Genomic DNA, 24,893 nt, shown 5'->3' with positions numbered 1-24,893 from the left:
TATGTCATATTTTGTGGGTATGTTAGCAAAGGCTCTTGGCTTTTTTGAGAATCATTTTCCCTCCATGGTCTTTTCTTGCACACGTTCATACCATATACAAACTGTCTTTTCATCCTTTTTTTTTTTTTTTTAAGATTTTATTTATCCATTTGAGAGAGAGAGCATGAGCCAGAAAAGGGGCAGAGGGAGAGAGAAGCAGACTCCCTGCTGAGGCCTAATCCCAAGACCCTGGGATCATAATCTGAGCTGAAGTCAAATGCTTAACTGACTGAGCCACCCAGGCGCCCCATCTTTGTGCCTTTTAAAAAGGTTTTAATTTGATAAATGAAAAAGTCTTATCTTGATTGAACCATAACATTTTTACATATTATTTACACATTCTTATATCTTAAAATGAAAACATTTTTACATATTTAACAGGATTAAATTGTTTAGATTATAGATCCAGTTGTGCTAAACTTGATTTGCAATGCCATTAGTTATCAAAAATGGTTAAGAGCTATCACTCTTACCTCATTTCCATCATATGCCTTTTTTGTGAGGGTTCACTCTTAATAATAATTACAGTGATGATGATTGTAATCATTTATATCACTTTTGTCAGTCATTTCATTATGTACCAGATACTTCTCTAGTGGCTTTATAGTATCAATTCACTTAATGCTCACAACAATCCTGTGAGAAGAATGTGGTTACTCCTCCTCCTGTCCCTCCCTTCTTCCACATTTAAAGATGAGGAAGGCACAGAGAAGTTCAGACATCTCTTGTGTTCTTATAGCTCCGGGATCTGTCCTCTTAACCACCATGCTATACTGCCTCCTAGAAGCCAGATATTACACTTTATCGAGAGCTATTATAGATGCAAAAGAATCAGCCAATAGGAAAGTATTACTGCTGTGTCCTTGCTGAGGACCTGAATGGGTTTCTCATTAAGGGACTTTTTCTTGTACACTGTTCTCTTGAGGTGAAATGAATCATTTCAGTTTATCACCCATAAAATTACAAATTGCTGTGAGTGGAGCTTTGGTGGTGCTTGAGAATTGTCAAAGCAACAGATTATCAATGTGTAAATGTTAAGAATCTACTCTACTGTATTAAGACCCATTTATTCCTTTGCTCTCTTTTTCTTCTCCTGATTCTTATAGTCAGCAAGAAGAAAGAGCAAGAACGAAGGCTAAACGAGAAGCTGCAAAGGTAATTTTTCTCAGGACTGTGAATGCTGTGCCTTGACATTGTTTCCTCCTTAAGGTATTCTAGGTATCTCATTAGCAGAAAGGTTTTCCTTTTCAATTGCAATTCAATTCAATTCAATTTCAATTCTGAAATGAACAATAACAACAAAAAAGCTTTCACCTATAAAAAGTGGTCTCAAGTAGAAGTTTGTAGAGTACCAATTTTTTTGCATGATAATTCAAATTTTGAGTTTCATTTTATAAGAAGGAAAGGGTTAACTTACTCTGTAGGGTGTATTCTCCATATTTGGCTTTTCTTAGATTTCTGTACAAGTAGCACAAGAAATCTGTCTGTATGTGATATTGGATTACTCTTACATAATGACCATAAACAAGATTTACCTTTATGGATTTTATTACCTAATAAATGCAGAGTATAAGCCCAATATTTATTTGGGGAAAGTTGACACAGTTTAAAAGTCCATATTTAAACTGACTCACTTTCTCATGAACTTTCTTTCTGTTAGTTGAAGCCATCTTTTTATTGGTAATTTAGAATTGAACACTTGTTTTATCCATAATATCTGATCAGCTGCTAAATCACCTTAGATTTTCCAGTCGGTCTTTTTTTTTAAATTAAATTTATTTATTTTCAGCATAACAGTATTCATTATTTTTTCACCACACCCAGTGCTCCATGGAATCCGTGCCCTCTATAATACCTACCACCTGGTACCCCAACCTCCCACCCCCCCACCACTTCAAACCCCTCAGATTGTTTTTCAGAGTCCATAGTCTCTCATGGTTCACCTCCCCTCTCAATTTCCCCCAACTCCCTTCTCCTCTCTAACTCCCCATGTCCTCCATGCTATTTGTTATGCTCCACAAATAAGTGAAACCATATGATAATTGACTCTCTCTGCTTGACTTATTTCACTCAGCATAATCTCTTCCAGTCCCATCCATGTTGCTACAAAAGTTGGGTATTCGTCCTTTCTGATGGAGGCATAATACTCCATAGTGTATATGGACCACATTTTCCTTATCCATTCATCCGTTGAAGGGCATCTTGGTTCTTTCCATAGTTTGGCGACCGTGGCCATTGCTGCTATAAACATTGGGGTACAAATGCCCCTTCTTTTCATTACATCTGTATCTTTGGGGTAAATACCCAGGAGTGCAATTGCAGGGTCTCCAGTCGGTCTTAACACATTTCTTCTTCCCTCTGCTCCTATTGTACCTCTCCTCTTTGAAATCTGCATCCCCTATCCCTCTACTTTATCAAGGAGCTCCCAGGAAGGTGTCAGTTTCTCCAAGGACTCACACTTGCCCCCTTCTCCATATCTTTATTTCAAATATATCTTTATTTTTTAGTTTGTGCATGTCTTTTTTTCTTTCTCAGCCTTCTAAAGACAAATCAAGACCTACCTTTTTTTTTGCTCATTCTTCTCATTTTAGCTTTTCTAGCTTTATTGAGATATAATTGACATATGACATTGTATACATTTAACATTGTGTATATTGTCTTGATTTGGTCCACTCATATATTGTAAAATGATACTCTTATAGCATTACCTAAAACTTCCATCATATCACTTTATGACATAAATACATTTCTTTTTTGTGGTGAGAACATTTAAGATCTACTCTCTTAGCAACTTTCAGTTCTACTGCATAGTATACTGTTGTATTGCTAACTATAATTACCATGTTCTAAAGCAGATCTCCAGAACGTAATTCATCTTATAACTGAAAATGTCCGCCATTTGACCAGTGACTCCCTATTTCCCCCACCCTCCCAGCCCTTGGCAAATACCACTCTACTTTCTGTTTCTTTGAGGTCAGCCTTTTCAGATTCCACATACGAGTAAGGTCGCACTATATTTTTTTTTTCTGTCTCATTTATTTCACATAGCAGTGTCCTCTGGTTTCACCCAAGTAGTTGCAAATGGCAAGATGCCCTTCATTCTCATGAAGGCTTAGCAGTATTCTTCCAGGAAGTTTCTGGAAACTTTCAAGAGCCTCCTCCTCTTGGTCCATTGAACTCTCGCCCCTTTGATCTTTCATAGCTTTCAGAGAGTGTTATATGTAACATAACACAAACATGTGTATTGTTCTCTGCCAATTTTGTCAGCCTTTTTCTGTACCTAGAGTGTAAGCAGTCTTGGGAGAATGATGACGACAACTTTTTCCAGATCCACTCTAGTGCAAGTACAGTTCTGAGTCCACGATGGAAGCTTTGTAAATACTTATCAATTTACTGCTCCCTGTCATCCATTTTTGTTTTTCTTCTATTCTGTATCATTTATTCCTCAGAAGAGACAAAGGTACAGGAAAGGCAGAGAGTCATTCTGAGAAAATATTTTCCAGGAGCTCTGCAGTGAATTTCGGAACCAAGTGAGGAATGGAGTGCTTATATGCACCAGGGAGAATGACCCTGTCCGCGGCCCCGATGGCAAAATGCATGGAAACAAGTGTGCCATGTGTGCAAGCCTATTGTGAGTACCTACCCTCATCTGTCCCACTGAATCTCTTCGTCATCGATCATGTCTGAGTCTCAATTTCCCCAGAAATGTGTAGAATATATACCGTGGTGTGTATGCAGTGTAAGTTTAAAAGCACATGGACAAGACATGAAGTAATAATGGATCACAGTGACAGTGTGATTCTCCATCCAGTTATCTGTCTATCCTCTAGTTAAGCCATGGGAAAGTCTTAATTTATATTTTGAACACTTGATAATCATCATTCATAACAGAGCAGAAGTTTCATGATCTGGATGCAGTGATATCTTTGTCTCTCTCTCTCTCTCCTGACATTTTATGATTCTGTGAATATATTCAGCTATTGGCTAAGGGAAAACCAGTTGGACAGAAGTTAGGAAGCCAGTAGGAAAGAGGTGTTAAAATAACCCAAATGAGAAATGGAATGGATTGCATTTATCCTTTCAGGAACATTACTGGGTATAGCTGAAGTAAACACTTTGATAAGTGGTTTAGTATAGAGAATAAAGCCTCTAAGAGACAAGCCCATACAATAGATGTTTACTGAAATATCTTCTTGTGAGCCAAGTCCAGGGACTTTTAGGCCATTTTTTTGGTGAGTGGGACCAAAGCTCCATTGGGTGAGACAGTACAGGAGAAATGGATTATTCCCTCCTCAGGTTCTCCTCCTTCTTAGACTCCTAATCCTCTAACAGAGTCTAATGCTAAGGTAAATGTTGAGGAAAATGTTTAAATAATATCTGTTGAATGGATAAGGAAAATGTGGTCCATATACACTATGGAGTATTATGCCTCCATCAGAAAGGACGAATACCCAACTTTTGTAGCAACATGGATGGGACTGGAAGAGATTATGCTGAGTGAAATAAGTCAAGCAGAGAGAGTCAATTATCATATGGTTTCACTTATTTGTGGAGCATAACAAATAGCATGGAGGACATGGGGAGTTAGAGAGGAGAAGGGAGTTGGGGGAAATTGGAGGGGAGGTGAACCATGAGAGACTATGGACTCTGAAAAACAACCTGAGGGTTTTGAAGGGGTGGGGGGGGGAGGTTGGGGTACCAGGTGGTGGGTATTATAGAGGGCATGGATTCCATGGAGCACTGGGTGTGGTGCAAAAATAATACCGTTATGCTGAAAATAAATAAAAAATAAATTAAAAAGAAAAAAGAAAAGGTGCAAGGTTAATTTTGTCCCTTAACTTTCACATGTCCTTGTCCAATTTCAGGTATATGCACATAGTTCCTTAAAGGAGAGATGACAGACTAGGCCAGTCTACACAGTAGACTACACAGTAGCCTGACATTCAGGAAATCAAGACTCTTTTCTTGCTTGATCCATTTGTCCATGCTGTGGTGATGACTAGTTGGGAATGTGATCAGATTTTCCAGCTTTGATAAGCTGTGTATCAATAGAAAGTGGCAAGAAAGCCAGAAGCTTAGGCTCATGATCAACCTAACATATTAATTATTGAATCTTTTTGGATTTGGATAATTATTCTATAACTTGAACTTCATCTTAAATATTTATTACCTTAAAATAATATCTAAAATTTTAATTTCATAGTGAAACACAGTTTATTTTGACTATGGGCTCATCATCTGACTTGGCATCACCTCTGGCTTTCATCACTGATATGGTTGTTATTTACATAGGAAAAGTTGCACAATTTTTAAAAATCAAGGTAACTGTGGCCTCTTTCAGATCATTGAAGTCACTGATGGGATAAGACTGATGGAATCAGGACTACTTGAGGATCTCATATTGATAAAAGATCATGCTAGGTTTTTTTTTTAAAGCGGGTTATATTTTATTATTATTTTGCTTATTATCTGCATCATTGGGCACAGTGATAATGATAGCATTTCTTAGACTGGATAAATTTTTACTGAAGAGTGAATCTGACCATGTCTGAAAGGTCCTCATCCCTTTTTAAAATGTGTTATCATAGAAATGGGAAATTGTACTTAGCTTGTATCTTCTTTGTTTTTAATTGCAGCAAACTTGAAGAAGAAGAAAAAGAGAAGAAAAATAATGGCAAGGAAGGAAAGGACAAAGCAAAGCCTGAGAAAGTGAAAAGAGAAGCAGCACAGGTAGCTGTTTTAGATATTAGAATCACATAAATATTCCATTCCCCTAGACAAGCTTCCCAACTCCCACCCACCTCCTCATTCCAGTGTCCTTAGTGACTTCACAGAATGAGATCATGTATTTGGATTTTTGTATATAAGAAGATCCCTTCTTCCCATTCACACCAAGTATGATTTAGTTGCTTGTGCATTTGAGAAGAGGTCAGTCATCCTTTTTTCCACTGACCATGTGAATAGTATTATCCCAAAAAAAGAAGTGCATACAGATGGCTGTCTTGTTGTCTGAATACAAACCAATAGAGGCACATTTCAGATTTTTCTCTGTTATCTTTTTATGTAGGGATGGTTAGTTCTAAATAAGCAAAACAAAAACAAACCCTGTTTTTTAACACAATTTTTTATTTTTTTATAAACATATAATGTATTATTAGCACCAGGGGTACAGGTCTGTGAATCGCCAGGTTTACACACTGCACAGCACTCACCATAGCACATATCCTCCCCAATGTCCATAACCCCACCACCCTCCACAGACCCCCCCCTCCACAACCCTCAGTTTGTTTTGTGAGATTAAGAGTATCTTATGACAAGCCCTAAATTTTAATCCCAGTTAATTTTCTGTGAGATTTGGGGGAAATTGCTTAATGGTATTTTTGAGCTTTGGGTTTCCATTCTCATATGATGATGATGATGGTGATGGCTGTTAATTATTCAGTTGCTGCTATATGCCATATGGTATAGCAATTTTAGGACTGATCTTTGTAGTAACCATTAATGTATGTATTGTTGTCTGTATTTTATAGATGAGGACTCAGAGGCTCAGATAAGAAGTTAGAAAATACATATAGTTAATAATTTGAGAGCTAGCAATTGGTCCACAAGTTCTAGCTATAATGCCCATGATATACCTTAGATTTTGCACCCTGTCACCATTTGTAAGAGTCCTAAAGGGTACGGTCAGCTCTTCATTTCTCCTCTCCTCTATCCTTTTATAATTTGGAAGACCTGATTTCTTACTGTTCTCCCTGCTCTCACCTTTGTTCCCAACAATCTACCCTCAACTCAGAAACCAAAGTAATTATTTAAAAACAGAAGGCAGCTTATGCCACCCAGTGGCTATTCATCTCACTCCAAGTAAGAACCAGGCCACTAGAAAGTGGTTTACAAGGCCTTGCATGATCTGCCCTCTGCTACCTCTCAGACATCATTTCCTACTTTCTACCCATTGCCACCCTTGTGCCAGCCACAGTGGCCACCTTGTTGCTTCTTGGACATGCCAAGCATTAACTCAAGGTAGTCCATCTTATGGACTCCGTCACATACGGTTAAAAACCTGGACTCACACTGCCAGGGCTCAAATACTGGCTGTGTCTCCCTCCCAGTAAGGCAAATAGTTTGTGTCTTATTTTCTTCACTTATAAAATATTATTATGTACATTTTTTGTGAAGTCCTAGGAAACTTATACATGTATAAGTCTTCAGGATTATACATGAAATGAACTTTACTTTCTGTATGGCCCCCTCATACTCAGACAGGACTATCCTTTTCTTCTCTCAAAATTCTGGCTATTTTTCATGTCTCAGAATAAGTATTAGCTTCTCTGCAAAGATTTTCCCCATTTAAACAATATACTTATTAGCTCTGTCATCTATTATGCCAGCAATTTTTTTTTATTTCTCAATTATATCATTTGTTTTATTCTAACTACAGATGCTTCTGTGCACTTTCTCCAAAGGCTCTAAGTACTCTGTATTTGGTTTTTATGGTTGCTCTAACAGATTACCACAAACCTGGTGGCCTACAGCAACCCAAACTTATCATCTTTGGTTTTACATTAAAAGTCCGACCTCGGTCTCAGTGAACTAAGTCAAAGCGTTGGTAGGGCTGTGCTTCTTTCTGGAATCTATAGAGGAGAATTTGTCTCTTTGCTTTCTCTCACTTCTAGAAGCCATCGTGCTCCTTAGCTCCTAGACCCCTTCCATCATCTTCAAAGCCAACAGCATCATGTCTCTGACTGTTCCTCTGCAGTTAACTCCTTTCAGTCTCTCCTGTCTCACTCTTCCAATTGTAGGAACTGACCCCTGCATTTACATTGGGGACACTAGGATAATCCAGGAGAATCTCCCCATCTCAGCATTCTTAACTTGATTATATTCACAAAGTCCCTTTTGCCCTGTAAGGTAATATTTTCACAGGATTTGAATATTAGGGCTTGGACAAATTTTGAGGGTAAGAAATACTGTTCTGCCGATCACAAATTTTTTTATGAAAGGAACAATAGATGATTCTTCATCTATCTCACAGTACCTAGCCCAGAATAATATTTGAGTTGAATTGAAGGTTTTCTAATGAGATCAGTAACATAATCTTATTTTCCAGATAATGTGTGACCTAGACCCCTGAAAAGTATCTTGGTAACATTGACCTTCTACATCACTGTTTTGATGTATCCACTACTTGGGAGCATTCTGTCACAGTTTTCAAAGGGGTAATGTGGAGGAGTTCTCCAGTATTTAGTTACCCAATTCTTAAATCCACCCTCATTTGGTAGGAGTTGTGCAGTGAATACCGTAACTATGTGAGAAACGGACGACTCCCCTGCACTAGAGAGAATGACCCCATTGAAGGCCCAGATGGGAAAATGCATGGCAACACGTGCTCCATGTGTGAAGCCTTCTTGTGAGTAGAGCCACATCCACTGCTGCTGAGTGTGGGAGAAAGATAGGCCTGGGGCAGGCAACAGTGGTCACACCTAAGGTTTTCTCTAGTAAGTAGATCTGGAAGCTATCTTTGCATGGACTTCAAGCATTTACAGTTATAAAACCATATACGTTGTGCATTTCTTTGAGGTATTCTCAGTGTTCTAAAGTGTTCTTGGACCATGTGCTCACAGCAGATTCCTCCAGAGTTAATGGCATCCGAGGACTGGGATACCTGTTCTCTGCGTACATACTACCATGAATAATCCAAAGATGTGATCATTAGGTGCTACCAAATTGAACGTTTGCTAAGATCTAGTAAATATTTTCAAGCGTCCTCCTTGCTTTCTGAGAAGAAGGACAAGATCTTTATATTTCCAGAAGAATGTAGTGCTAAAAATTTGTTGGCTGGTTTCCTGTGATGCATGTGTCTTATTCTTTAAGCAACATTAAAAACAAAAAACAATATGGAGAGCTGGGCATTTACCTTCCTACTCCCATGCTCAGTTGGTAGAGTATGGAAATAATAGGATATTTCTGTCTAGCGAGATTTTCCCGTTAGGATAATAGGTACTGGGTGCCAGGAATGATTCTCCCTTCTCCCCCTCCTACAGCCAGCAAGAAGCACAAGAAAAAGAAGAAGCTGAATCCAGAACAAAAGCTAAGAGAGAAGCTAAAAAGGTAGTTATCCTGGAAGGTTATTACCATAGTGAAGGATGAGGTTTTGCAGTTTCTCTGTTAAAAACAAACAAACAAACAAAACAAAACAAAAACATAGAATTACTGAAAACCAAAGTAAGAGAACTCAAGGGTCATCTAGTCCAGGAATTGATAGTATTTTCTTCAAGGACCAGAGTAGACATTTTAGATCGTGGCCATTCAGTCTCTGTTCCAACTCTGCTGTCACAGCATAAAGCAGCTGTAGGTAATATGCAGGTAAATGGGCATAGATGTGTTCCAAAGAGACTTTATTTACAAAACTAGGTGGTGGGTCAGATTTTGCTTATAGGTCAGTTTGCAAACATTGGTTTTAACTCATTCCTGAATTTTTAAATGAAGATTTGAAATCCAGAGAGAAGGAAGAAATTGCAGTGGCACCATTGACGTCAGATTCCACATGTTCATATTTTCAAGTTCTCGTAGTTGAAAAATGGAAACAAAGGAGTTCAAACTTAGATCTCCAAACACCAAACCTAGCATTATTCCTAGCCCACTATGTCGGTTGGATGACCACATTGGGTCACATCAGTTGTGTTCCTCACTTTAATTATTTCTGGTGCCAGCATTTTGGGGAAAATAAAAATAATACATCGGGCACATTAGAATAATCTGGAATAATATTTTCTTGGTTTCAAAAAGGTTGATTCCAAGTAGATTTTTTTCAGGTTTGTGGTCATTTGCTTGCTCCCATCAAAGATGAGTGGCCAGTTCTCAAAGAAGCCAGGTTATTAAGGGATTCTTTCTTATGTGTGGGTGTAGATTCAATCTGGATTTGGGGACTAAATCTCAAGGAAAAAGAAAAGGAAACTTCTTATTAAGTCATCCATGTTTGGTAGGAATTGAATGGAAACAACTGCCAGGAAGATAAATACCCAGAGGTCATTTTCTGTACCTGTTTTACTAGAAATCTCTTGGAAGGAATCCAACAAAGTAATTTATATGAAAATATCCATGGCTCTGGCCTTTCTCCTCCTTTAGGATACATGCAGTGAATTTCGGAGCCTTTTGCAAAATGGAAATCTTTTCTGTACACGGGAAAATGATCCTGTGCGTGGCCCAGATGGCAAGACCCACGGCAACAAGTGTGCCATGTGCAAAGCTGTGTTGTGAGTGCTCAAATGATGGGGTGGGCAGAGTTGGGGAGCCAGAGAGCCAGGAAGATAATGTCTATTGTGTTTCTCCTTTCTTTACATATCAAGGAAATAAATGATTCTCTGCAGAATGTTTTCAGGCAAATCTTATAAAGGCCAATATTAGAACCAGGTAATATATGACTAGGGTACTACATTCTCTGTAATTTTTGGAGTCAAGCCTACCTACTAATAGATCACAACAGGGTAAAATTTGAAGTCCTTTGCTGTCTGATGTATCCCTTTTCTACATTATCTTTTAAATACCTCTGGGAAAGTAATAAATATATTTTACTATCAGTCTAGCTTTTCTACCTATGTTTTTTTTAAATATCACATTTTTTACACACAAAAAATCTTTACACAAAGCTCAGAAGTACACATAAAATATTTCAGTCATCCAATAGCCATTTACTGAACATCTACAGTGTACAGTGCGAATAATAATTGTACGTAGATGGATGCAATAGACATGGGTACAAGTTCATATAATAGGAAGGAGAATAGGCACCTGGGTGACTCATTTAAGCATCTGCCTTTGGCTCGGGTCATGATCTCAGAGTACTGGGATCCAGCCCCACATTGGGCTCCGCCATCAGTGGGGAGTCTGCTTCTCTCCCTCTCCCTCTGCCCCTTCCCCTGCTCTCTTTCTAAAATAAATAAATCTTTAAAAAAATATGAAGGAGGAATTGCTGAATGATAAATGATATATTTGATGTGTTCTAGTACTTCGGGAAAGGGAGAGTTAATAAGAAGTTTTATGGAGGAGTAAACCTGGACCTTATAATTTGGATAAGACACAAACAGTCCAGGCAGGAATGAGAGGAGAAGGGAAAAGCATAGGTAAATCTCTTAAATTAAGGAAACCGTATGAACAGTAAAGAGCAAGTCACTTAGTTTGTTAGAACTAAGCCATTTGCTGGGTTTGAATGTCAGTTCAAGGATTTTGAAGTCAACTCTCTATATAATGGGAAACTGCTAAACATTTTCAGGTAGGAGAGTAAGTGGGATAAATATGGTTCCTTTGGGAAGATTCATTTATATCAGCAGTGGAAAGGGAAAAAAGAGAAGGAAGGGACCGAGATTTGGAATGCTGCTGGTGATGGAAGTGGTTTGCCGGAATCCAGGAGCAGTAACTAGTGTGAGAGAAACAGGAGAGAAGATGAGATGTGAAATCAGTGCCATGCTGGCAACAGCTGTGGGAGCTGAGAGGTGAGAGCAGAGATAGCTCCAGGGTTTTGTTTTTCCCGAAAGATAGAGAATCCAGGAGCAAGAGCACATTTGGTGGAAAAGATAATTATTGTTGGACCTCTTGGGTCAGAGGCGTTTGAGAAGAATCCAGCTGAGAGTCACAGTGAGCATGTATGAAGGGCTAGTAAATTGCTCACAGGGACTTGCTTATGCTTATGTACATGTTGGTTTCCCTCTACAGCAGGGAGAGCTCCTCCAGGAAGAAGGACTGCACGTAATTTGTCTTTCTGTTTTCAGAGAAGGGCCTGCAGCATGGTAGATGTTCAGTAAATGCTGGTGACTTTCTATACAGATTTAATCTGGTGACAGGAAGAGGAACTCACGGACATGCACTCCACTCTGTTAATCTATTCTTCCCTACCTCCCTCTTTCTAATTTCCAGCCAGAAAGAAGATGAAGAAAGAAAGAGAAAAGAAGAGGAAGATCAGAGAAATGCTGCGGGGCATAGTTCCCATGGTGGCGGTGGAGGAGGCAAAGCTCAGGTGGGAGGACCTCTAATTCCCACAGGCAGGGTGGACACAAGTCATTGACAAGGGCACCGCGGCCAAGCCCGTGGTAAAGGGGAATGGAGGTCATGCAGGCTGTGAAAGCATCCTGGGAAGGACAGGGGACTTTCCCCTTGAAATTGCAGGGTAATATCTCAGCAATTTTTCATCTCCTTTGGGTGTGTTTTAACTTCCTTAAACCTGGAATAATTAACATGATGACGTCATCTGTGTCTCCTGACCCCTTTTTACATAATGTCACTCTCAGGCCAGTAACTGATCCCAGGAGAGATAGTGGAGCTGTTCCCTGTTAGCATTTCATGCTCTTCCTCTTCTCTAAAGTACTCTCTCTTTCCCTCACATATGAAGCCATATGTAAGAGGGAGACTTTCTGTTGATCCATGCAGCGTATTAGGTGAAACAGCAGGGTTTTTCAGAGCCAGATAGTTTGGAGTATGACTCTGCCCCTGCCACACAGGACTTGTCCAGTGTGGAATAAATGACTTCATCTTGCTAAACTCTAGTTTCCCTTATTCAGCAGTGCTCTTTTTTTTATTATATTTGCTGCTGAAGTGAGCACTTCAGCAGTGCTCTTACAGAGGATAAAATAAAATAATTTAGGCAAGTTTTTAGCACATTTCCTGAGACATTTTGAAGGGTCAGAATGACAGTAACTGCCTATAAACCCCTCCTTGGGCATGTGAACAGCACTGCGTAAGATGAGAGCTGCTTGGTCTCTCTTCTTATGACCTTGGACTATCAAGACCATCTCTTTGCTTCCAGATCCAACACAGGCTCAGCATAAAACAGTCTTTGATAAATTCTGGCTATTCTGTTTTTCCATCTCTCCTTAAGGAGGCTATATCCTCACTTTCAAGGGGAAAACCTGGTAAGGCCCTTTGTCTCTCTACTCCACAGTTCGCTTGAGCCTGTCTTCTTGGCATTTTGCATAACTTTGTATTTTCCTCCAGCATTTCTTTCTCCCTACGATCTACACCAGAGGTCAGCAACTTTTTTTTCTGTAACGGCCAGATAGCAAGTATTTTAGGTATTCTGAGTTGTTATAGTCACTGTTGCTTCTTTTTTTTTTTTTTTTTAAGATTTTATTTATTTATTTGACAGAGAGAGATCACAAGTAGGCAGAGAGGCAGGCAGAGAGAGAGGAGGAAGCAGGCTCCCTGCTTTGAGCAGAGAGCCCGATGTGGGACTCGATCCCAGGAGCCTGAGATCATGACCTGAGCCGAAGGCAGCAGCTTAACCCACTGAGCCACCCAGGCGCCCGTCACTGTTGCTTCTATTTAGTTCTGCCACTGTTGTCAGAAAGCAGCCATAAATATACCTGAATGAGTGAGGGTATGTTTCAACTTTTATTTATAAAACCCCATATATAAAAACAGACAGCAGGACAGATCAGTCCTGTAGGCTCTAGTTTGATGACCTTTCATCCATGCTATTAAATCCCAGCAAGTTTGATGATTTCCCTGTATAGAATCTCAAAAGCAGTATTATTATCCATGACAACTGGCGTCTTAGGATATTGGTGATTCCAGTCCTCCCTTTCTCTGTAGCCATGCTAGATGTTACATATAAGAGGAGGTAAATCAGAACTTTTCTTAACTCAAATTGTTTTGAATTGAATTTTTTAAACTTAACAGCAATACAATAGATCAGGTAATCTGGAGGCCTACTCTCCTTTCCTTCCTCAGGACCAATGTGCAGAGTTCCGGGACAAAATGCAAAATGGAAAACTCAGCTGTACTCGGGAGCGTGATCCTGTACGTGATGCTGATGGCAAGTCGTACAACAATAAGTGTATCATGTGTAAAGAGATACTGTAAGTACTTCTTTCCTCCAGCAGTCCGAAACATAGTCACCGTTTCCCCCTGAATGACTGGCTCTTTCTCATTTACTTACAACTCCCTCCAGGAAAATTACTGTTTTTGTTAATTCCCAAATAGTATCTCTTTCCCATACATTGCCTGGGGAACCACAAGCCCTACCAATGGCAGCTAATCAGTGTCTGCTTCCTGCTCTATTTTTTCTATCATAATTCTGTGACCTATAAGTGCCATCCCAGTAGATAATTATGATTTTGAACATACGATGCCTAAATCCTGTGGAGAGTCTGTGAACATCGTTTGGGATAACTCACCGGCATAGTTTAAGAGGCCTGTTTCTTGTATGCATACAACACATATTGTATAATCCGGGGTGTGCTGCTTCTGTTTTCCCATGATCAACGGTACTGAATTGGAGTGCTTGATTATCCAACTCAGCCACACTTGATTTGTGTTCCCGAGGCAAGTTAACAACATAACCACTGCTGTTTATTAAGATAGTTTTCTAGGTGACCTTGATGGGTACTCATAGTTCTAAAATTGGATGCCTGTAGCACAATTCTATTAGTTATGTCATGTAATTGATACGTAATTAGTAAGTAATGCTTCCCCACAGATACACCTTTTTCACCTTTCTCTTTGAAAAGAAATGACAATCTTGTGATAGTATAGGCCACGTGAGAAAATCTAATTAGTATAAATGTTGGATTTCACAGATGAGAAAACCTGAATTTTTTTTTAAGTTCAAGGTTTCATGGGGGAGTGAACTTCGGAGCTGAAACCAGAATTCAGTTCCTCTGGATACCAGTCGAATATTTATTCACATTACAAAAAGTCTTTAATAGAAGCAGGGCAGTAGAGTAGAGCAGTGCTGGGGTTTTAGCATCAGATGATTTGAGCTTCATGTTCCAGGACAGGTTATTTCACCCCCCAGTCTTCTGTCTGCTTGTATTTATAATGCGGGTAGAGGCAGCAGTAATCATCAGAGCCACATAATGTTTCTTATGAACGTTAAATGAGCAGAACTATGTAAAAACTCCTAATACGGTGTCTTGTACAAAGTAGGCGTGGGATAAATGTATCCAGTAAATAATACATAACAGCATAATCACTGATTTTATGATCTCTCACACTAACCTATTACCCTTTTGTCCAACTTTAACTTTGCAAATACAACTAACACAATCGAGATAGCTTTTCACTTATGACTTTGTTTCTTTTGTGTCACAAAGTAATAGGACATAATTTGGTTAAGGAACAAATAATTCTGAGATGCAGAAAGTTATGAGATAAAATTTTGCCATTGTGACCAGTATCATCTATGTTAGAAGATACTTATGTGGAGTATTTTTTAAAAACACAACACAAATAGAATATTTCTTGTGATCTTTGGAAATCGTTAATCTGACAATAAATGGTTTTTGACTCTCTGCTATGTAATAGGCCCTCCTCATGGACAAGCATTCTTGATGTGAGCAAGGCAAAGTTCCTGCCATGGAACTATAATATAGAAAAGACAGATTATAAATTAATAAGGAAATAACTATATAGCACAAGGCCAGGTAGCAATGGGAAAGTAAAATAGAAGGCAACAGAAAAGGATTGCAGTTGATGCTTTGTTTATGGTATTCAGGGCAGGCCTGACATGTGAGGGATACTGGTAAAAAGTGAGTGAAGTGAACCATCTGGACATCTGGAGGAAGAAAGTTTCAGGCAGAGCAAGAACCAATGCAAACTTCTGAAGAAGAAAAATTATTAAGCTCAAGAAACAGAAAGGAGGTCTTCATGTCTCAAAATTATTGCATGGAAAATTGCAGGAAAAATGAGTTTGGAGAGATCAGATAAGGTTTTTTTTTAGACCAAGAGAAGGATGTTGATTTTATTCTATGTGTGATCAAAGGTCACTGGAGGCTTTTGATCAGCACCATGATTATCACGAGAATTCCACTAAACTGAATCATTACAGTACTCTCTTTTTCCAATAGAACTTGATTAAAATATCATGACTTCATATATGCTTGAATCTCTAGGATATATTTTATTGCCACTTTATTACACAGGGAACTCCCTCAAAAGAATATATACATATTCAGGTTATATATATTCATACACATGTTTGTTTTGTGAACAAAACCAAACAAAACTTTGAAAGAGATAAAAGTGTTTTAGAGTTTTGCAGTATTTGGATCTTGAGCCAACTGCATTGGAATGACTTGGCTTGTTAAAAGTTAGGCTAGAATCCTAGTCTAGATCTTGCCAGTAAACCTGTTGGGATGGTCAGTGAATCTGAACTTTTAAAAATCTCAGTGTTTCTTAATGCACATGAAAACTTAGGGGGCCACTGACATCAGTATTTTATCAGAAAAATAAGAGATTAAAAAACAAACAAACAAACAAACATGATCCCAAGGTACTTTCTAGATTACTTGTCTTTTTTCTGTCTTGGACTCCATTCTTTAAGAAATAATATTCTAATGGGTTGCCTTACTTGTCAAGGCATTAGGATGATGAGTTGGTGGTGAATTAAAAACCACAACTTATGATGGAAAGATGAGGACACTGGGCTTAAGACCTGAAACTTGGCTCTAAATATCTGATGGGCTAACATCCAGAAGAGGTCATGGATTCAGCAAACCTGTTCTTGTTGTCCTGGGACTGTGAAGTAAGGTTGAAGGACAAAAGTTAGAGATAAATCTGGACACAAATAAAGGAGACTTTGAAATTACTTGAGTTGTTCTACCTATAATATCTACCTTATATACCCTGTGATAAGAAGATTCCTAGTAACAGAGCTGGCTGTCCGCCTCAAGGATGCAGAGACATTCTCTGTGAAGGAGGTGGTTTAGGATATCCGAACTGTAAAGCTACTTCCAAAGCTGAGTTTGGGTTAACATGATGACTATTGACTTTTTTACTCCAGGGAAAAAGAAGCAGAGGAACAAAATAAGCCTTCTGGCTACAGATCAAATGGGACTGAATCAGCACCAGAAAAGGTGAGTTGTTAACTAGATTTTGACAAGAATGGTCTTTCTGTAGGTCAGCACTTGGCAACTAAATAGGGAAAGAAGGGACACCTTTGTGGCTCAGTCGGTTAAGCGGTTAAGGGTCTGCCTTCGGCCCATGTCATGATCCCAGGGTCCTGGGAACATGTCCAGCTCCCTGCTCAGAAGGGAGTCTGCTTCTCCCTCTACCTGCCACTCCCCCTGCTTGTGCTTTCTCTGTCTCTCTCTCTCTCTGACAAATAAATAAAATCTTTAAAAAAAAAAAAGGGAAAGAGAATGTCAGTGTTACCACCCAAGATCTTTGCCCTAAGATCAGAAGCCATCATACATGTCAGTATTGCTAGTAACTTGTTCAATGTAGATATTTAATACCAAATGGAAATCTTTCAGTCTAACATATTACAAAGCACTTTTACAAATAGTAGTTTACTTCATTGTCTGAATAGCCTGGTCAAACACCTTTTTTAACTTTACTTTATAGATGGGGAGAATGAGGCCTTAGTACTGTCACAAATTACTATCAAAAATGGCTTATCACAACACAAATTCTCTTTGTGGAGGCTCTAGGGAAGACCTGTTTCGTAGCCTTTTCTAACTTCTAGAGGCTGCCTGCATTCCTTGGTTCATGGCCACCTTTAAAGTCGGCAGTGGCCAGTTGAATTGTTTTCGTGCTGTCTTACTCTGATACTGACTTACCTGCCTCCCTCTTTTACTCATGAGAACCTTTCTTTTTTTTATTTTTATTTTTTTCGAGGGTTTTTTTTTTTTTTATAAACATATATTTTTATCCCCAGGGGTACAGGTCTGTGAATCACCAGGTTTACACACTTCACAGCACTCACCAAAGCACATACCCTCCCCAATGTCCATAATCCCACCCCCTTCTCCCAAACCCCCTCCCCCCAGCAACCCTCAGTTTGTTTTGTGAGATTAAGAGTCACTTATAGGGTAAATACCCAATAGTGTGCTTCACAGACCTATACCCCTGGGGATAAAAATATATGTTTGTAAAAAATAAAAATTAAAAAAAAAAAGAGTCACTTATAGTTTGTCTCCCTCCCAATACCATCTTGTTTCATTAATTCTTCTCCTACCCACTTAAGCCCCCATGTTGCATCACCACTTCCTCATATCAGGGAGATCATATGATAGTTGTCTTTCTCTGCTTGACTTATTTCGCTAAGCATGATATGCTCTAGTTCCATCCATGTTGTCGCAAATGGCAAGATTTCATTTCTTTTGATGGCTGCATAGTATTCCATTGTGTATATATACCACATCTTCTTGATCCATTCATCTGTTGATGGACATCTAGGTTCTTTCCATAGTTTGGCTATTGTGATGAGAACCTTTCTGATTACACTGGGCCACCCAGATAACTCAGGATAATCTCTTCATGGTAAGGGCAGCTAATTAGCAATCTTAATTCTATCTTTATCCTTAGTTTGTCCTTACCGAGTCAACCTACATATTTACAGGTCCCAGGAATTAGAATATGAACGTGTTTTAGGTCATTATGCCACCTCCCAGCAGGGTTAAGTGGCTCTCTGACTCTTAAATCAAAATCTTGGATTTTCAAGCTCAGTCAAATACTATGTGAAAACAACCATTTCCAAAATACTTTTCTTCTCTTCAGGACACATGTGATGAATTTAGAAGCCAAATGAAAAATGGAAAACTTATCTGCACTCGAGAAAGTGACCCTGTGCGGGGTCCAGATGGCAAAACACATGGCAATAAGTGTGCTATGTGTAAGGACAAACTGTGAGTATTTTAAAAAATGTGACTTTAATTGCGAATATTGAAGTATGATAATCATTTCTTATCAGTTTGAAAAATAACTTCTTTTCAAAAACATCTAATTATTAATGAGGTGCTTTTCATTTCAGCTGAAATGTTTTTTTCCATTTTTTCTTCAAGGGAAAGGGAAGCAGCTGAAGGAAAAAAGAAAGAACAGGACAGCTTGAGAAACACAGGAGAAAAGAACAATGAAAACCAGGTAGTGTGTGTTAAGATGTATTAATACCTAAAGCTGGAAGCTTGGGGGTAAGGTTAATTCATTCAACAACTATTTATGAAATGTCTGTCCCACTCTGTCCCACTTACTCTGTATATAATGATGAACAGGAAAGCATGGCCAGGTCTTGCAAAGAAATAGCATGCTATTCAATGCCCTGAAAGCAACCCTGATGCAATTACCATCTATTTGCAGGACCAATGACAATCATCAAGCTACTGTTATTATCAAGTGGATTTCTTCTCTGAAGTTTTATCTTTTTTTAAAGATTTATTTATTTGAAAGAAAGAAAGAGCATGCGCCTGTGGGTGGGGAGGAGGGGCAGAGGAAGAGAATCTCCAGCCCATTGAGCACAGAGCCCAACATGGGGCTCTATCTCATGACCCATGAGATCTCCACCTGAGCCAAAACCAAGAGTCAGATAATTAACTGACGGGGCCACTCAGGCACCCCTCTTCTCTGAAGTTTTAAAACAAATAATCAAGCAAATAGATAGCAAAATTATTAACAAAAAAGCAAATATCCAAAACTTGGAGCTCCAGAGGGTAAATTCTTGACTTGGCGTTCTTGTGCCATCTTGTATTCAATAAGGGCTTTAAAAATAATGTTCGGTGCTTTACAACACTAACACATAGAATATGACACAGCACAATCTCTTCTGATCCATCCATGGACTCCAAATAGAAAAGAGAAAATAAGAAGTTTTCTTTCCTCAAAACAGAAAAGTTTTCCTATTAATGAATATTAATGAGGGAGCTTTTCATTTGGAATATACTGACTTATAAAATGAACCATTAGTAGTAATTTTCATTTTTTAAAAGATTATTTATTTATTTATTTAACAGACAGAGAGATCACAAGTAGGCAGAGAGGCAGGCAGAGAGAGAGGAGGAAGCAGGCTCCCCACCAAGGAGAGAGCACGATGCAGGGCTTGATCCCAGAACTCTGGGATCATGACCTGAGCCGAAGGCAGAGGCTTCAACCCACTGAGCCACCCAGGCGCACCAGTAATTTTCATTTTTAAAAAATATGTTGGGAATATCTGTTACTTACTTTGATAATTGAATGGCCTTGAGGTAAGATTGTGTCATACAGGGATGCCTGGGTGGCTCAGTGGGTTAAAGCCTCTGCTTTCGGCTCAGGTCGTGATCCCAGGGTCCTGGGATCGGGTCCCGCATCGGGCTCTCTGCTTCGGCGGGAAGCCTGCTTCCTCCTCTCTCTCTCTGCCTGCATCTCTCCTACTTGTGATCTCTGTCTGTCAAATAAATAAATAAATTAAAAAAAAAAAAAAAGATTGTGTCATACAACTTCAATCATTTCTAATAGCTGTCTATTCTATTTATAATCTTGGGCAATATTTTTCTTTTTTTAATACCTGCTTTAGAAATTTCAAACAAAAAATATATATTCATATATTAAAATTGTCCAGACATTTTCTGTGTTTGTGTGGCAAAGAGACCTGTTGCTCTGAACAGAAGATGCATAACAGCTATGTTTCAGTTTCAAAAAGGAAAGAGAAGTTTATTATTATTATAGAAACCTAATAGGAACAGAAGAAGAAAGGAATCTACGTAGATGAAAGTATTGTAGGCAATAAATGAGAATTAGGCAAGGTTACATCAAATCAGGTACTCGAAACATCTGACCTCATTAGATGGGGAAGCCCATGAGAATAGCCTGACTGGAGTCTCAGCTGGAGACCTGGAATGAGCATCCTCCCCTCAGGTGAGACTTCAATCGACCCTCCCCATAAGAGCCTTTTTTATAGGGTAAATAATAGGGTTTGAAATTAAACATTTTCCACCTACCTGCAGTTTGCAGTGAGCTGTATTTCTATGTTACCATGTTTCTAGATTTTCAAGGCGCCTGGGCTATGTCTGTTTGCCTCCTCTCCCAGATTACAATCCAGGGGGTCAGCCCAGCCTTGAGCAGGAGGGGGTGTGAGACAAGATTTGTAGTGCCTGGCGCTCAGAACAGAAGGGCCATCTGGAGGCCAGATAATATATTTCAAACCACCAGGCTCACAGGATTATTCACATAACATGAGTCTCACAAATTTCTTAGCCTGCCTGTGTACATGCAGATCCAGGTGGTTGTCTCTGCAGGACAAATCATAATAACATTTATCCATATGGACATGTGCCCAGGACAAGCTTCTAGTTCTAGAATAAATGTCAGGAAGCTATAATGTACACATGAAGAATACAGTCAGTAACATCGTAGTAACTGTATGGTAACAGACGGTAACTAGACTTACTGGGGTGACCATTTTGCAAAGTATGCAAATGTCAAATCACTATGTTTATCTGAAACTAATATAATCAATTATACATCAATAAAAAATTAATAAGTCTTCCCAAAATCTGTGCAGCAGGTGGTATTGTTCTAGAGTTTCAGTTGAGAAAAGCTCAGATAATAACTACATGCAGATAATAAGAGAAGAGCTGGAGATTGCATCCATAAAGCAAAATGGACGCACAGGCAGATGGGTGCTATCATAAACATATACGTATGTGGGATTTTGTGTAGCTGGAAATGGAAATAAATTCTAGCAGCTTCCAAAAATGATCACTGTGAGACATTTAATATTTTGATCAAGTATTCCAGAGAACTTTTTTAATACTGCAGATAAAAGTAGGTCTGGAGTTTTTCATGGATATCACAGTTTAAAGAAAGAAGGGTAGGAGCAACTGGCTGGCTCAGTCAGTTGAGAGTCTGACTCTTGATTTTGGCTCAGGTCATGATCTCAGGGTCATGGGATCCAGCCCCACGTTGGGCTCCCTGCTCAGCACGGAGTCTGCTTGTCTCTCTCCCTCTGCTCCTCCCTCAACTCACACACACTCTCTCTCTAAAATAAATAGATACCATCTCTTGAAAGAAAGAGAGAGGGAAAGAAAAGAAGGGAGGGAGGAAGGAAGGGTGACTGCCATCCATGTTACTAGCAGTATTTTTCTAAGTAATTTTCCCATCTTTCCTTTGGCTCTTTGAGCTTTCATGTAATTTTATGACAGATTTCTGTAGATGTTCAAAAAGTTCATCAGAGGCCAGATCCTGTGGATTCATTTTCACTGTCTTCTTTTTAAGGTTCTTATTTTTCAGTAGATATAAAATGCAGCTTTATCTGTTTACAAATGTTTAGGGGTTTTATTCTCAGCCACGTAAAAGCACAGAAAATAACAAAGATCAATACAGATTTCTGATCACAATTCCAGCACTGACTTTACTTAATCTCTGAGACTTATTTTCTCATCTATAACATGAGGATAATGAGTGTTTATCATCTATAAAATGGGGATAATGAGTGTTTATCCTGTGTGCTCTTAAGTCCATTAGAGCACACAACAAAATGCCTGGCATATAATAAAAAAATTTATTTTATAATAAAATAAAATAAAATTGTTCTTGAGGAACAGAGCTAAATGTCTTGCCAAAGAGCATCTATCAGTTCATTCTGGGGCTTACTTATGTGTGGAGTGATGAGTATGCTGCAAGGAAACAGGTTTGGGGCTCAGCCCGCTAAAAATTGTATTAACACAGTACAGGCTGCCTGAGGTAGGAATGAAATTCCATGAGGACGAGGTCATTGTTTGAGAGGGATGCTATGGAGAGAATTCTAACTTCCTACACAGATACTGAATAAAGAGCATCTGAAACATATTCCATCTCGAAAATTTTGTTTAGAATCTAGATTTTTTCTTTCCCCTCTCAAGTATTATGAGCTTATGTCTCACAAATTATGTTTTAAATTTTAGAGATCAGACTATTGTGGTAGCATCTTTTTTCTGTTCTCTTGGCAGGATCAGTGCCACGAATTCCGGAGTATGGTGAGAGAGGGGAAGCTTATCTGCACCAGAGAAAATAACCCTGTACGAGGTCCAGATGGCAAGATGCACGTCAACAAGTGTGCTATGTGTCAGAGCATTTTGTACGTGAAGAGGATTATCAATCAGTTTGATGGGTGGTTCTTATTTGCAAGGACATGGTTCTTTTTAATTTAAAGCCTAAGGCCCTGGGCATTGTACATGAAAAATCTACTAGGCCTTCACTTTAGAAGAGTAGAGTGAGCTTCTAGAACACGATCACAAGATATGTTTATTTTGATGATCACAATCATACCCGGAGCATCTGGGACAGGGAGACAGCTGTTGTTTGGAGCCTAAATCCTGGCTTTCAGAGAGGAAGTACATCAGCTGAGTAAAGGGCCATATACTTCCTCTTGTATATAAAGGAAACAATTTCTATATAATAGACTTTTCGTAAGAATTCAAGGAGATAATTTTTTCAGACATTTGTAAACTTGAAAGCAATATAACTACGTGAAGAAAATCAATATTGGAGAGTTCAGTTCTAATTTAATATGAAAAAGAAAAAGAGAAATGAAGCAACTCTCCATGAGAGCCATATAAATACTTTACTAAGGAAAAAAATACAATGGACTTTTAGGAGCATAGCATTCTGAATGACAGTGTAGTAATTGAATTTCTGAAAGTTCATAGCATTGCCACAAATGCACTATGAAAATTCGAACAGTTAAGGCTCGTTAGTGAAAAAACAAGTATTTTAGATATTTTTTAGATATGAGAAAATAGTGTTAGATTTGCTAAAGTTTAGAACTAGAGAAGAATTTTAAAAACAGTAAAAAAACCCAAAAAATCTCAGTAAGAACCCTTTTTTTATTCTGCAGCGAGCGAGAAGCTAGTGAAAGAAAAAAGAATGATGAAGAAAAATCAAGAGCCAAGCCCTCAGATGATGCAAAGGTCATTTCTTAAAAGATGCAAAGATAACTGTTTCACCTTTCATCCTCAGAATCTGACATTCTCCTCCAGTTTTTTGGATAATCGGAATGCCAATGTTTTGCTTCAAAGAAAATAGGTTTTGCTAATATTTCATTTTGGTTGTAACAGTATTTTCATCTGACTTTAAGGTTTAATATTTTTCTCAGTTTTATAAAGAATTTGCCCATCATGTGAATCAAATATTGCTCTCCTCTTTGGGAGAAATATGGACTGAAAAAATAGAGTGTAAGATTCTTTACCACCACCACAACATGCTTTCCTCTGACACTAAATGTGAAATGAGGCTTCAGGTAGCTTGTTGACATTGATTTTTACAATTCAGGTAACATACACTAATATCAAAGCCTCCCCTTTAGCTTCTCTCCTTGATGTCTTTTTTTTTTTTTTTTCTGTTTCAGCATCAACAAATCAATAGTGTGTATGCGCGATGCTGCCTTTTCTTTTTTTACTTTTCAAGCTTGCAGAAAAGACATCTTCAGTCAGTCCTCTGCAGTGATAATCACATTTGTGGCATTAGATCCCTGTGATACTGTCCTTTGCTCAAAAGTACAGCTCATGTGAAATGCTGGGGTGGCTCAGTTGGTTAAGTGTCTGCCTTTGGCTCAGGTCATGATCCCAAGGTCTTAGGATCAAGTCCCACAGTGGGTCCCTTGCTTAATGGGGAGCCTGCTTCTCTCTCTATCTGCTGTTCCCCCTGCTTGTGTGCAGTTGTCTCTCTGTGATGAATGAATTTTTTAAAATATCTTAAAAAAAAAAAAGAGTGTAGCTTACGTGGAAAATGAGGGGAAGGAAGGAAGGAATCTGGGAAGAAAAAGGTGAGGGAGACATGATCTATCAGGTGTTCACCCAGCATTTCTAGGACCAGGCGGAGAGTTTCAGAATGAAGTGTTTAAAGTCTGGGCATTCCTTGGCTTCCATTGCCAGGACAAGGGCAGTGAGTCTGAACTCAGAGCTAAGAAAAAACTTAGCTAAAATCAAGTTTTGAAAGGGGAAAAATCCTGTTCACTTCCCCTTTCTCATTTTCTAGGATGAGTGCAGTAACTTTCGGCAGTACGTGAGGAATGACCGGCTCACATGTACTCGAGAGAATGACCCTGTGCGTGGTACTGATGGAAGATTATACAAAAACAAGTGCTATATGTGCAGAACGATCATGTGAGTAGGAGGATCCTGTTCCCACTCCAGCTA

The 24,893-nt window shown here is 38.8% G+C and overlaps 1 protein-coding gene across 2 annotated transcripts in view; it reads left to right on the top strand.

Annotated features, from left to right (window-relative positions):
* Positions 1–24,893, top strand: part of SPINK5 (serine peptidase inhibitor Kazal type 5) — a 91,692-nt gene that overhangs the window by 55,691 nt on the left and 11,108 nt on the right. For both annotated transcript variants that reach the window (XM_082726015.1, XM_082726014.1), the window contains 14 exons: positions 1,146–1,194; positions 3,543–3,670; positions 5,676–5,769; positions 8,319–8,446; positions 9,081–9,147; positions 10,165–10,292; positions 11,950–12,049; positions 13,759–13,886; positions 16,811–16,883; positions 18,529–18,656; positions 18,813–18,891; positions 22,707–22,834; positions 23,594–23,666; positions 24,733–24,860. In XM_082726015.1, the coding sequence (XP_082582141.1) occupies positions 1,146–1,194; positions 3,543–3,670; positions 5,676–5,769; positions 8,319–8,446; positions 9,081–9,147; positions 10,165–10,292; positions 11,950–12,049; positions 13,759–13,886; positions 16,811–16,883; positions 18,529–18,656; positions 18,813–18,891; positions 22,707–22,834; positions 23,594–23,666; positions 24,733–24,860 (1,431 nt within the window). The remainder of the gene's footprint in view (positions 1–1,145; positions 1,195–3,542; positions 3,671–5,675; positions 5,770–8,318; positions 8,447–9,080; positions 9,148–10,164; positions 10,293–11,949; positions 12,050–13,758; positions 13,887–16,810; positions 16,884–18,528; positions 18,657–18,812; positions 18,892–22,706; positions 22,835–23,593; positions 23,667–24,732; positions 24,861–24,893) is intronic.

Source organism: Mustela nivalis (genome assembly GCF_964662115.1).
Source record: "Mustela nivalis genome assembly, chromosome: 3".
In the NCBI taxonomy this organism is placed as follows: domain Eukaryota; kingdom Metazoa; phylum Chordata; class Mammalia; order Carnivora; family Mustelidae; genus Mustela; species Mustela nivalis.
The sequence above is the reverse complement of the archived record's forward strand: the minus strand, read 5'-3'. Positions and strand labels throughout refer to the sequence as shown.